Raw genomic sequence first — 14,137 nt, forward strand, 5'->3', positions numbered from 1 at the left:
TATATCAACGAAATATTATTTAAAAAATTGCTCCTACCAGGCATTCCAAACTGTGAGTCAATCACAGCAAACAGTCTCAGCCCAACTCTGCATTCTTTTTCAAATTACCTTTCACCTCCTACATCATTGATAAAGCCATCCAACGACTCTAGTAGAAACTATAATCAACCATTACCTGTCGAATAACTACTTTTGTTGAAGTAACTCACTTGTTAAGGCGAAGCAGCGTCATTAGAGCCACTGGCATCGTTAGCTTTTAAATATTGGAGAGATACACTTACTTACACTTCTCACACTTACACTTCCGTAATACATACTTACATTTCTCATGTGCAAGTTATTTTTAGCTTCACACTATGGTTTGATTAATTTTACAAAAGAAGTTTAACAGCTTATCGTAACTCATGTAGTGCAAAAGAAAAAAGAAAAAAATGCATTCATAAGCATAAAAATAAACACGTGGACCCGGACGGGGGTCAAATTACCCTCTCCTCGAAATACAAAAATAAATATGCAAAATACTGGATTATAATATGAGAAAAAACATATTCTAAGGTGGAGTTTCTCAATCTGGGACTCGTGAAGGAAGATCATAATTTTAAATGTAATTAGGATCTAGTAGAAGAAAATATATTTTAAAAGATTATTTTGAATTCCTTATTTTCATACACATACAATGTATTTTTATTTCCATAGTTTTTTTTTTTCTGTCAAATACTGGAAAGAATATTTAACAAGGCTCATAGTGGTCTGGTCTCTTGTAAATAGTTGAAAAGTGACCAAAAGCACACAAAAAAGTTACCATAATCTCATCATGCCCCTTTTTTCCTTTATCAATTTCGCCATCACCTCTCTCTTTGTTGTTTTCTTTCATCTTTTCTTCTTTACTTCTTTTTGAGCTTCCTCCTTTTTTTAGATTTTCAAAGTATGCTTTGTAGTTACAGTAAGCAGACTTAGCAGATGTAAGAAGCTTCTGAGTAAGTGGAACCAGTTCTAACCTATTTCCGAATTTCTTCATCCCAGACATTATGTTTAACTTAACATTGAGAGTTCTCAAAGCCATGAAATATTCAAATTCATCACCTACTCTTAAGAAGAATATACAAGAAGCATAACACAAGACGAATATGATGAAGCATAACACAAACATACACAACGTTGAACGGAGCGTTAACTATTACGAGAAAAAACTAGAAGATTATTATGATAGAAGAAAGAATAGACACAGAAGAGTTCTCAACTCCACCTTGAGAGCTTAAGCATCCACCAACCGTCCACTGTGCTTTAGAAAGAATAAAAGCTGAAGTGAGAATAAAGCTGACTGTTTCACATGTGGCAGCAAGTACTGAAGCTTTCAGAAGAGTAATGAGTAACAAGTTTCTGCCTTTTTCCTTTTATTTTTATAATATTTGTTTTTAGAAAACTGCCAATGCAAAACATAAATCACACGAAAAAGTCACTTTACCTCCCAAAAAAGTAATTTTTAGTGACAAATTTGAAAAAAATAACTTTTAGTTTAAAAAAAAAAAATGTCTCGCTATGAGCCCTGGGATAAGCAACGACTTAAGCTTATTACAAACAGTCAAAATCGAAAAGCTTATTACAAACCGGAAGTTACTTATGAGGGCCGTTGGCAAAAAGAGGTGATGTACTATGAAATATGTTGAAAAAGCCAGCTCTAAGAAAACGATATAGAGGGCCGCGGTGGCTCAGTGGTAGAGCGTTCACCTCTGGTGCTTGGGGTCTCGGGTTCGATCTCAGCCCCCGCCAAGTGAACTTTGTGGTGGACAAACATTGTGTGCGTGGGTTTTCTCGGGGTTCTCCCGTTTCCTCCCACTTTCTTTATTCCACCATGTCATTCATTACTCATCATCACCGTCTCCTTTAGTCTAACCGGCATAACCGTGGGACATAAAACTCAAAGATTTCATTTCATGTTCATTTCATTTCGAAAACGATATATTCTGGGAAAAAAAATCAGCCTACCGAAACAAAATCCTAGGTTCACAAGTAAAGTATTGGGTAAGACATGTCCCATCCGTACAGTTCCTTTAACGACGTCCGTGACTGGAGCTAACAGGGACAATTAAGGCTCTTCCAGCACTACATGAAAGACGAAGTCCCTACACATCCATCGACAATTACCCGGTAAGTTACATTTCACGGTCTGCACTCATACGAATGTAGAAAAATCCTTCACAAAAAGCACTTGTACCTCTTCCATCGAATATGCATGGGCGGCGATTAGGGGGGGGGGGCAAGAGGGAGCAGTTGCCCCCCACTTTTTTGAAGCGACGCCCTAATTTATATAGTTTTATTTGGAAATGTAAACAGGGTGTTCACACAATTTGGAGAAAAAACTGACTTTTCCCTGACTTTCCATGACGAAAGTTCCAGATTTCCCTGACCCCTGAATAACTTAAAAATATGGAAAAAAGAAAGAAACTCCAGCCTCTACACTCCCAATATTTGGCCTTGTTCTCTTCCGCTTCTGTTTCTTTGTTTTTTCAATTTTCTTTCCAAACGAATGTAAATTTACAAGCATGTGCATTAGGCCGATATTGATTAGGCCTACATATTACACAAATTGTAAAGTTACAAACGAAAGTATGCAGTATACAGAGTACTTAAGATATGGAAAAAATACACATTATAATACCAATTACAATATTATAATATTGCCTATAATAATAAACAGTTCATTCATGATTTTACTGATTATTAAAAAAAATACACACAGACACACATACTTTTGCTGGGGCAGTTGTTAAATGCAACCCATTTAGAAATTTGTTTTCATCCTTTCTCGCATAGTTTTCTTCTCATTGATCTGAATATCCTTCTTGTTGTCTCCGCAGTTTAATTTTCTTTTCTTCTTCCTCCAACACCTTCAGTTGTTGCTGAATCTTCCGTTTCTCCCTCCTCTTCTCGTCTCCAGCATTTATTTCTCTTTTCTTTTCCAAATACACCTGATATTGTTTCATTGAACTTCTCACTGAATTTATCATACCTCTTGTAATTATTAATATTGATGGTCCACCTATTCTCATCACAGAATCATATATGATCCGTTGACCCACCAGAGATTCTTCTTGTAAGTTCCCAACAATGAGAATTTTATTTATTGTGAAACCACTTTCAAAAAATGCGTTTCCGTGAAAGAAGATAAAAGACAACTTCATAACTGACCATAAGTCAACGAAGTTCTTCCCATTTCCTAAGACTAAGTAAAAAAAACTCATCAAGTCCAATACAATCTCTGTCATTGGCTATGAATTTATTCAAGTGTTCTTTAAATTCTTTAGTCTGAGCTTTCACTGTGAGCTGAAGAGCGTAGAGCGTACTATTTCTTCGCGTTCTCAGCCACTTGTCCAGATATCCTCTTGGCACCATGCAATTCTTCTAGAATAGCGTCTACCCTTTTGAGCAAATATGCCAGGATGCAGTTAGATGTGTTTCTCACAGAAAATTAGTTTCAACAACTATATCAGAGAACACTGACTCCCTCAATATCATCATTGAGAACACGAGATTTTACATCCATTAACAGTAAAGAAACCAACCCTATTTCAAAAATCCAGTAATTGAACAATGGGCATTAATCGATTTTTCCCTGGCCAATCTGCCATTTCCCTGACTTCACCTAATACATTTTTACTTCCTGACCTTTCCCTGACTTTCACTTATTTTCCAGAATGTGGACCCTGATAAAGGTTTTGTATGTATTACTGTTTCATAGAAAAAATGGTGCCATATATTTGCCGTTGCGTGAGTACGTATTGGTTATTTGTCTTCTCATGGAGTTAAGAAAACTACAGGAATTGCGTTTTAATTGCAATTCAAAGCAATTAACATTGCAATTGCATATTTCTTTAAATGTCACAGCGTATGCTTGCAGTACTTACTGTATTTCATTTTCTAAGAGTAAAAACATTCATTTAATGGCATGCCTGGAATTAAAAGTATAAGTTGTTCATTAACTCCTAGTTTCAATATAACTTCTGCAAAACAAGCGTCATTATTCATTACTATGATTAATATTGTCCCTTCTATTTATTTATTTTGCAAATTTATTAAATAATCTAATCACACAATTTTCCAGACATAATTTTAAGATGTTCATGAGCAAGAACTCAAATCTCTTCTTACACTTTCATTGTTCAAGAGTATAAAAGATTAATACCTACCTGTATTGCTCTTATGAATTTACTTAATAAAATAGAAATACGATATGTGGTATTTTAAGTGAAAAAAGATAGTATCCTATTAGTTATACAACCTTTCATCAAACAGTGTTAAAACACTCAGGAAATGTAATATTGATATACAATTGTTCAGATCATGTCTTGCCCCCCCCCCCTCCACTTTTAACGTCCAACCGCCGCCACTGCGACAATGTATGCGACTCGAATGGCTTTATTCAAAAACACTGTTAAGCAAAATAAAAACTGTGTAGCACGAATTCAAGCAGTTAAACATTTGGTCAGAACACAAACCAGAATACAATTCACAAGTACAGTGTGTGGACTACAACTAAAGTCGCAATTTTGATCAGCTATTTTAAGACAAATCCAGGAGGAAAATATTTTATATTAAAAAAGTAAAAAGACGGGAAATACCATTTTATACAATATAAACTTCCGTATCAAAAGAGAGATTTAACACAATACCCTCTCCCACACCCTGTGTACAATAGTCATCTTATACAGGGTGTTTCAAAACAACACCGACAACGTTTGGGAGGTGATTCCTGATGCCAAGATAAAACAAAAATATAGACCAATCTGGGTGCAGAAATCCATTATTTCGAAGTTATATGCTGCCGAAAACATGAAAAAATGAACTTTAAAGATCCATAGCTCCAAAACAATGGGACCTACCGTCACTTAGGAACAAATATGTACGAAAAATACATGTGTCAGAATCCTAACGGACTCACGCAACAATTTTTAAAGAGGGAGTTTGGCTACGGACATATAATCTGAAGTACTCACCAACTATCTCTGTAAAATTGTTGCGGAAGTACCGCAGGATTCTGAAACCCGGATATTTGGATACGGCACATACTAGTTTCTAAGTGAAGTCTTGACCCAACTATGGTAGGTCCCATAGTTTTGGAGCTATGGCCCTTTAAAGTTCATTTTTCATGTTTTCGGCAGCCTATAACTCCGAAAGGAAGCATTTGTGCTCCCAAGTGGTCTGTACTTTTCGTCTTATCTTGGTGTCGGGATCACCTGCCCAACGTTGAAACACCCTGTGTATATATACATATGTAAGCAATCATAATTTTATTCTTATTGTTGAACGACTTATAGTATCAATCACGTACCCTTTTCCCTGCCTACGATGTCTTCTGCATACATAAACCCGTAACGATGGAGCTTTGATTGCGCCTCGCCAGACAGAGGAAGAGATGTTAATGGTCGCAGCAGACTCATTCTACAACAACGAAAAAAGAAAAAGTATCATTATTTTTAGTAAACAAGATCTGAAGTTCCACCTAAAGTTTAACAGTTTATAATTTATAAACATTAAGACATCTATAGCCGAAAAGAAGCAAGAACTCAAAATTTTTAAGTATAATATACTTGTGTTTCAAGACAGTTAAAAATCAACGGCGTTATAGCTCATGATGTATTACGGTTGGATAGAAGACGTGAAGAGCTCCTCCGTGGCTAAGCGGTTAGCGTACGCGCCTTTGGCGTGGGAGACCCGGGTTCGATTCCCGGCGGGAGCTCATGTGGTTCGGATCCCACGTTAATCAGTAGGTCCACGTCTCATGTAGCCTCGCTGCTGAACGGGACGTTAAACTCAGAATCAACTCAACTCAGAAGACGTGAAGTTGAGACATTGAAAGATCCGAAATGGCCGAACATTCCATCCAACAGGGGCGAAGGCTCAGTGGAAGAGCGTTCACCTCCAGTGCGTGTGGTCCCTGATTCGATCCCAGCTCGCGTCAAGTGAGCTTTGTGGTGGACAAACACCGTGTTCATGGGTTTTCTCGGATTCTCCTGTTTCCTCCTACTTTATTAATTTCACTATTTCATTCATTTCTCATCATCACCGTCTTCTTTAGCCTAGCCGACATAACCGTGGGGCGTAAAACTCAAAGATTTCATTTCATTTCATATTTTTTCCATCCAACAGGGACATCAAATACAACTTCACAATACTGATGTACTTCATAATTTCAGCAATTACAATGAAAAGATAAATAAGTTATTAAAATTAGAAAGCATCCCAACAACTTTAACAGGGCGATAGCTAATCTCTTCTTAGAATACTCTTTTGGTGCCAGAACGCCGGCAGCCAATCAAATGACGCAACAATTACTAGGATCGAGAAGGCCAATCAGACAAAGAGCAGCAAACGGTAGTTACTATATAAATATCCATACCCAGTTTTTCATCATATATAACCCTGAGGGGCTGGTAATAGGAGCAACAAATGATCGTCACCTTTGAATTAAAACTACACCATTTATTATCTAAAAACCATAGAGAAATGAACAAAAGACACAGTATAACTGAATCATGCGTGTCAGCGCACCGAATCCTTTTGACTCTTTGTACCGAGCTTACGACCTTTGTCAGCAGCAAAGTTATATAACACAAGATCTAAGTTTTAAAGTGAGATCTGAACCGCTCTGGTGCGTTCAATTCTTTTCCAACCGGAAATCGAACCCAGGATATAGCGTACCCAAGGTATGTGTGCTTGCCACTAGACGAGCAAGAAAAGGACTATGAAAGCAACCCGAATTGACTCACGTTGATGAGTCAAAATACTGGATTCTGAGTCCTTATGAAACATAGAAATTGCCCTTCTGACGTCATCATTCATTGGTGTGATAGAAATCAGTGAGCTGGCCATATATCATTCACTTAGACGATAGCAATCGTAGTTCTGAATGATCTACACCGCAAAAGTTCAATCAAATGAAGAAAAGTGTGGTCGCTTCTGGATCATTCCATGTAAAATGAACCAAGCCCAAAACCTCATGGTGTCAGATTTCCATTGTACATGTAAGCCCCTATGAGAGATGATCATGCAGCAAATTTTAGTCCTGTACCCCTTGTAGTTTCAGAGTACAGGGTAGTAAAAAATGGACAAATTTGATGTTTTTTGTAGAATCTTGTTAGCTTCAATTTGTCATATCTCCCGTAAATATTGAGCTAGAGAGAAAAATAATATACCATCTTGAAGAGGAAAGAATAAGCTGTAAGATATGTCAGGAACATTTATTTGAAAATCAAATATAATTTTCCGGGAAAAGTTTGGATCAGTGATATCTCAAAAAGTGTCCAATTGATTTTTTTTTTAATTGAGTACCAAGTTAGTTTCATATGTCCAGCATAAGTATGCCAAATGTCAACTTGGGCCAAGAATGGACCTGGAGTCTACAATGATTTTCATGTGACCATGTCGGGAGAGACACCTGGGGTGCCAATGTGTCAATTTGCAATTTGTCAGTACTGGTGAAGTTAGGTGTAGTGATACAAGTTCTCTTTGGCATGGAGTGATAAAAGTTTAATTTTTAGCAATATGGCTTCACTCCAGAGTCGCCCCTGAGACTAATGGGTCACTCGTATTAACTTAAGTTTCAAATTCTAACAGGGATCAGACCATCATACTCTGCTCTACACTACTTCATTACTATGCTTTATTAAGCACAGAAAAATTAACATTAACTTGTTCTAGCTACTTCCCTAATAACACTCGTTAGTAAGGTTAAAAGCCTTAGCAAATGCAAGAAAGACTAATTCCAGCGAAATTTTTATCTTTTACTGTTTCTTGCTGCTTAGGTGTTATCTTGCATGGCAATATAAACTGTATTCCGCGAGCAGATTAGTTTTTTTTTTTTTTTTTTTCATAAGGTTAAATATCATTATTCACAAAGAAAGAGTAATGCAAAATGAACTTATTTATGAAAACGTAATCATTAAAATATTGAAGTCATCTATGAATATAGAAAGAGGGTTGAAAAAATTAGTCCTTTTTGGTAACGATGAAGAATATGAGCCCGAGTATCTGTAAATTTACAGGTCAATTACCAGAACGAAATAGTACTACAAAAGTAAGTAATTTATGCAAATGACATACCTCTAAGGTAAGCAATAGTGAGAAATCAGACAGTGACAATTAGTGTGGTGTTGTACAATGTAATTCTGCATAAAGAAACCATTGTGTGGTATGAACGTTGACGGAATTTTACTTCGTGCTGTTCGAGAGTGTTGTTTATGATTCCAAACTGTGAATGAATAGTGAAACACTGACACTGTAAAATTTAATAATTGTCACTCGTGTGAAGTAAAGTGAAGACATGAGTGAACGAAAAGGAGGAACAATGAAAAATCGTCTAAAATGTGACGAATGTCACTAAGTCAACACACTGCCCACAGTGGCAGAGCTATTAGATTTTAAAGGCAACTTAAGGTTAAATATGAGATAATATTCCTATCCTCACTCAAACTGTAATGTTACAAACAAATCTGGTTTGCGTATATATATATATATCTCATCCTTAACCAGCCTGCTCCCTACGGACATGCACATGTGTAGGACTTCCAAACTGCCCTGCAGTGAACTGGAATAGATGAAAAATTAGCTTGTAGTAATGACGACCTAGCAGAGATTAGTGGGTGTTTTTCGCACTTGTCATTTTTATGATATATTGCAGACATGCTATAAATTTGTATGTATTAAAAAAAAAAAAAGAAAGAAAGTGTTAATTGATTCTAGTTTAGCGTCTCCTTTAAGAGCGAGGTCATATGAGGCGTGGACCCACAGCTTAGTGAGATCCCAACATGAGCTCCCATCTGGAATTGAACCCAGATGTCTTGAACCAAACACGTGAGTACGTTAATCATATAGCCAGGGAGGAGCTCAAGAAACCAATAATCTATAAAAATTTGGAAAATGATTTTTTTTAATGTCCAATAATTATGCCCTTTAGGCTTATATATATAAAACAGATGAATAATGAAAGTCAGTGATTGTCAAATTAAAGTTTTGTGCTCTTCCACCGCGATCGAATCCAAAACTACACGCACCACATCCACATACGACAGCTACTAGATCTACACAGTGTGAGCGGAGGGAGCATTACTTGAGCAGACGGTTCTACCAAATTCTGACATTTCTTACATTTTCATGTTAGGTTAGAGCTTTGTATTTCTTTTAGCAGAGCATGAACTAAATGAGGAGTTCCATTACTACTTGCAGATTGACTACACGAGGGCTCATTATAAATACAGTGTGGACGTAAGGCATAAAAACTACAGTACATAAAACAGGAACCAACTTGTGCTAGGTGTCCACTAAAAAAAGCACGAATGCTACTTAACCGAGTCAGAGCCAAAGCGCAGCAGGGGGGCCCGAGCGACAACGAAGGGGTACGTCCGTAGGGAGCAGGCGCATCAGCGACGAGGGGTTGTACTTTCACTATCTCTCAAAATTAATACCAATATGCTGTCCACTGACAGTGAATGCTTATATTCACACTCTCATTCCTCCACAAAAATATGTCACGTCGTATTTGGTAGAACCGTCTGCTTGAGTGAACCCGGAGAGGGTTATGTAGGAATATGGATAAGTAGTTAAATAATTTGAAGTTTTGAACAATTAATTACGGTGGTGCTCTTCAGCTTGATTTGAGCCAAGCAAGTCATATGTGTGTGAGTGTGTGTGTGTTTGTCCATAATTTTAACTTGCAAAAACGGGAAGCGCAAGGAGATGGGAAACAAGAGATGTATAATTAACAGATTGCTTTGAAGTTGCAAAATATACAAGTAAAGATGACACTGCCGCAAACAACTACCAGATCTAGGCGCGGCCTAAAAACTCTTAATATTGTCAATACCAAAAACAACTTTATTCACAATCAATTTAACGAAAGAGTGAATTTGATCTGATCATTTATATTTTGAACAACAATTGCGCAAAGCTATCTCATATTTGCTTAAAAACGGAACAGGCGTCCAGTTAGAGAAACATTATATACCTGGAAAACGCGTGAAAAAAAGGAACTGTCTAGAGTAAAACAAGTCATCTGGTCACAATATGCGTATCTGCACATCAGCCAGAAAAGTGCGCGAAGGTTTACTTTTGGCGCACCACTAGAAAGAACTATTGCAAAATTATAATACTTTCACTAATTTCTTTCTTGTTCTATCCTAGATAATTTGCGCTAGGCGACATGAAAATATCTCACTTGGCATAGATAAAATTCAACAGGGCTATTAGAAGTAACTGTAGAAAAACTACAATTCTTTTCCAATTTGCATATATGCACACAGAGTCCGGCTGTATGGCATAAAAATCACACTGTCAAAGTACAAAACAAACTGTGCCGTTTGCCAGAAAGCCTGAATGTCATCTAACCGAGTCAGGGTTGGGCAAAGCTGGAGGCCCGATCGGATACGTTCTAAGAGAGCAGGCGCGTCAGCGATGCTTGCGAAAGCAAGTGGGCGTTGGTTTTGATATGAGTTGCAATAGCACTTATCGTAGTTTCATACTGCTACCGCTCCACTTGTAAACATAAAATACAGCTTATGTACAGTGTGCAGAAATACTCCACCGGTGTAAAATGCTATCTTGTACAACCGTCTTTCATACCTACTCCCTTATTTTATCTGTCGGAAAGCACTTGTAATGACTTTACACATGTAACCCTACACTAGTAAACCTAAAATACAGGTGTATTACTTTGTATTTAATTCTATCGCCTGCAGAAATGTTCTTTATAAATGTCTTTTCATGCAAAGTATTGAATTTTACCCGTAAATCTTCCAAAATGCGGTGCTCGAAGAGTAAATCAGCACCGAAAAGTGTGCAGAAGGTAATAGGAGAGTATTTCCATTAAGAAATGTGAGTTGACTGCTTTGTAAATATTGACACTCCATTAATCTGTTAGGTTTTTTCTGTATGGGTTCAACCGAGCACATGGTTCTACCAAATAGAAATTTATTGGTAAAATACGATGTGAAACATTTTTCATGAATGATTGAAAGTGTGAACACAAGTAATTACTGTCAGTGCACAGCATATTGAAATGAATTTTGAATGATAGTGAAAGTACTGTATGTGTAACCGTGCTCTTCCACTATCCTCGTATTTGCGTATAGCCCCTGTCGCTGACGCGCCTGCTCCCTACGGACACACCCGCTCGAGACCCCTGCTACGCTCCTCCTATGACTCGGTTAGATGGCCTATGTTTAGCAGAAGGGGTCCAGCTCTTTTCTCTAAAAAATGTTACAATTTTGGTAATTTCTGTTCACATTCGGTTAGTTTAGGGTAGGGTTGATTAGTATAAGTTAGGTTAGGCTAGTTTAGGTTACGTTAGGTTAGTTTAGTTTATGTTTTATTAGTGTAGGAGTCCCGCATAATTTTCCAAAAAATGATTGAATTTCGCTTATTTCTACTAATATTACGTTAGTTTAGGTTAGTTCAGGTTAGCTTAGGTTAGTTTGTTAGGTTAGGTTAGATTTGGTTACGTTATGTTACGTCTAAGTACTTGCATCACTCTTTTCTCCTGTAAATTTTGTGTTTTTTACGTGCTTCTGGACCCCTTGTACTAAACATACCCCGGTTAGATATCATTCGTGCTTTTTAGTGGCCACCTAGCAGAAATTGGTTTATGTTTTACGCATTGTAGTTTGAATGCCATACGTCTACACTGTACTTATATTGAGCCCTCCTGAAGTTATTCTACAAGTAGTAAGAGCTCCTCATTAGTGCGCTCTGCTACAGAAATACAAAACTCTAACCTAACCTGAAAATGTACGAAATGTGACAAAATTTGGTTGAACCATCTACTTGAGTAATGCCCTCTGTACAAGTACATACTGCGCAGTTTGTGAAATATGATTGCCAAAAGCTACACACATATCTAGAGGAACACATTCATTGAAGTGCAAGGAACATTTTTTTTACCTGGCACTAATTGCTACAATTTATATCAAATCCTGCGTATCATCAAAATTAATTTTGGTTGATGCAATATTCTCAAAAGCATACTCTAAAGCTTAATTTTTAAAAGAAAATGATAATATAATTATTATCAAGCAAGGTTACGAAAAAAAACTCTGATTAACATTGTAAACATGTTTTGTGCTAGATAACAATAAATGCAAAAAATATAAATTTTTCTTTGATGAGAGCAACTGCTTACACATATTATGTTTATACCTTTAAATTTTTATATTCGCGGGCAAATTTTTACACGCCATATTTGTTTACATACAACACCAGTGATGGTGACTACACATATTCATACTACCATTTATGTTCTCTACTTCTTCTCAGACGCACGGTTCCACCACCAGTAATTTCACATGTGATCAGTCTGTCTTCCAGACATGTTTTTGGGGGGCACTACACCCCGGCGTTCTGCGAGTGTCCTCCCAGAGGAGACCAAACTAATACGTCTATAATATAATAATAAATAGAAAAGTATCAGCAGTGAGCCCCTGAAATTCTAAGTGTACCCATCGGAACATTTTTTTCTGAAAGAAATACTGTGTATGATTAGCGTGTTATAAAAGTTTGCTTAACGCGCAATGCTAGTCTTTAGGAAACATTGGGTGCAAACTCACTGTACGGATCCACAGGTTTGTCAAATTTACAGAATATATTTGTAGTAATATTTTAATAGACTAGTGTGTAAATAATCTAAATATGTTGTGTTTTACTTCTGAGATCAGTGGCGGATCTAAACCGGGACCGGAGGGGCTTAGAACCCATTATTTATATAATTTTGAAGTTTATAGTAAACTAATGACATATCTATCATAGTTTGGGTTCTGGCTACCTTCTCAGATTTTATCTTCTAAATCCGCATGTATGTGAGATTCATCTCTACGTAAAAATACATTAATAAAGGTTATATGATTTAAAAAAAACATAACTTGTTTGTATAAGAACAATCAATCACATAACACTCAATTGTTGTAATATAAAAATGTTGAATACATATTTTCACTTAGTGGGAATATTAACTTGAGGAGTAGGACGACCATTCTGCAAAATTGTCTTTTTATTTTCGTATGCTCGAGAAGGAAAATTAGATCGCTGAAAATCGAAATTCTGTGATCACAATTACCTCAATTTCCTAACTCTGTCTCCACTCCACAGGTTTCTTGATTCCACTGCAATAATCTTCCTCCCATAGACTATATCGTACAAGACTCAAGCACATCACTACATTATTAAACAACCGAATATTGCAATAAACAGACACACATCAATTTCTGTAGTAATGATTACAGGATTTGACACTTTTTCACTGTCTTTCTTTTTTTAACTTTCGGTAGGGTAAGCAATGCGAAGAGTTGCTTCCATACTCGCAAGTAGTACGAAAGACCGATGCTAAAAGTACATGTCTATGCTATTATACTGGTTGCTAGCTATAGTATGAGGGGCCTGAAATAACTTTTCAATATAATGTCAAGGAAGGAAAGCATAAGAGCGATTTTGGAAATCGGTTGGAATAAAAATGAAGAAATAGTATTATATGTGGGTTTTATCTTTGGGCATGCACTGCTTACTTTATAACCGCCACTATATGTGACATATTACGGTCTCCGTTTGGTTTCGGAGTTATTGTTGACTTTCTGTTTCAACTCACAAGGTACATTCGCAAAGTGTCCTCTTGGGATTCGTGTAAAATTGATTCTGCGCAGCCCAATGTGTAAAGATGTAGCCGGAGATGAATATGGGCATATGCAAAACAAATTGAATCAAGTACTGCTTCTCTGACACGTTACTCCCTCTGGTGCAATCTTGAATCCGCCATATTGGATTCAACTTCCTTTTTTCAAATGGGAATAGGTGTAAGTGATACATAGGAATAGGTACAAATTCATGTACAATTTTCTCTTAAATTCTCTGGTGTAATGAATTTTCTCGTAGTTTGCAGGGGCGGATCCAGGGGGCGATCGGGGCGATCGCCCCCCCCCAGAAGAGGAAACTTCCTTATTTTATGTATATAAATAAAACCCATACCAAAGTTTGGAGCCCTTAAAAGTAGCAGTATGACAACCCATCGTCCCCCCCCCAAGAAGTCGGACCTGATCCGCCCTGGTAGTTTGTACCGTTTGGAAGGTATTGCATGCTAAATCCCTCCAGGCACTTCGCGAAT

The 14,137-nt window shown here is 37.1% G+C and overlaps 1 protein-coding gene across 4 annotated transcripts in view; it reads right to left on the reverse strand.

Annotated features, from left to right (window-relative positions):
• The window catches only part of spn-D (RAD51 DNA repair protein spindle D), a 43,220-nt gene extending 30,014 nt beyond the window's left edge, over window positions 1-13,206 (reverse strand). The window contains exons 1-2 of one of the 4 annotated variants that reach the window (XM_081752942.1): window positions 12,187-12,346; window positions 5,330-5,439 (exon numbers count right to left, since the gene is read on the reverse strand). In XM_081752942.1, the coding sequence (XP_081609068.1) occupies window positions 5,330-5,438 (109 nt within the window). In that variant the 5' untranslated portion in view covers window position 5,439; window positions 12,187-12,346. Of the gene's footprint in view, window positions 1-5,329; window positions 5,442-12,186; window positions 12,355-13,099 lie in introns of those variants that run through there. The other 3 variants (XM_081752941.1, XM_081752940.1, XM_081752943.1) reach the window with 3 other exon arrangements.
• Between the last annotated feature and the right edge of the window lie 931 nt (window positions 13,207-14,137).

The sequence above is a fragment of the Thermobia domestica genome, chromosome 3 (assembly GCF_964235325.1).
Source record: "Thermobia domestica chromosome 3, izTheDome1.hap1.1, whole genome shotgun sequence".
Taxonomy (NCBI): domain Eukaryota; kingdom Metazoa; phylum Arthropoda; class Insecta; order Zygentoma; family Lepismatidae; genus Thermobia; species Thermobia domestica.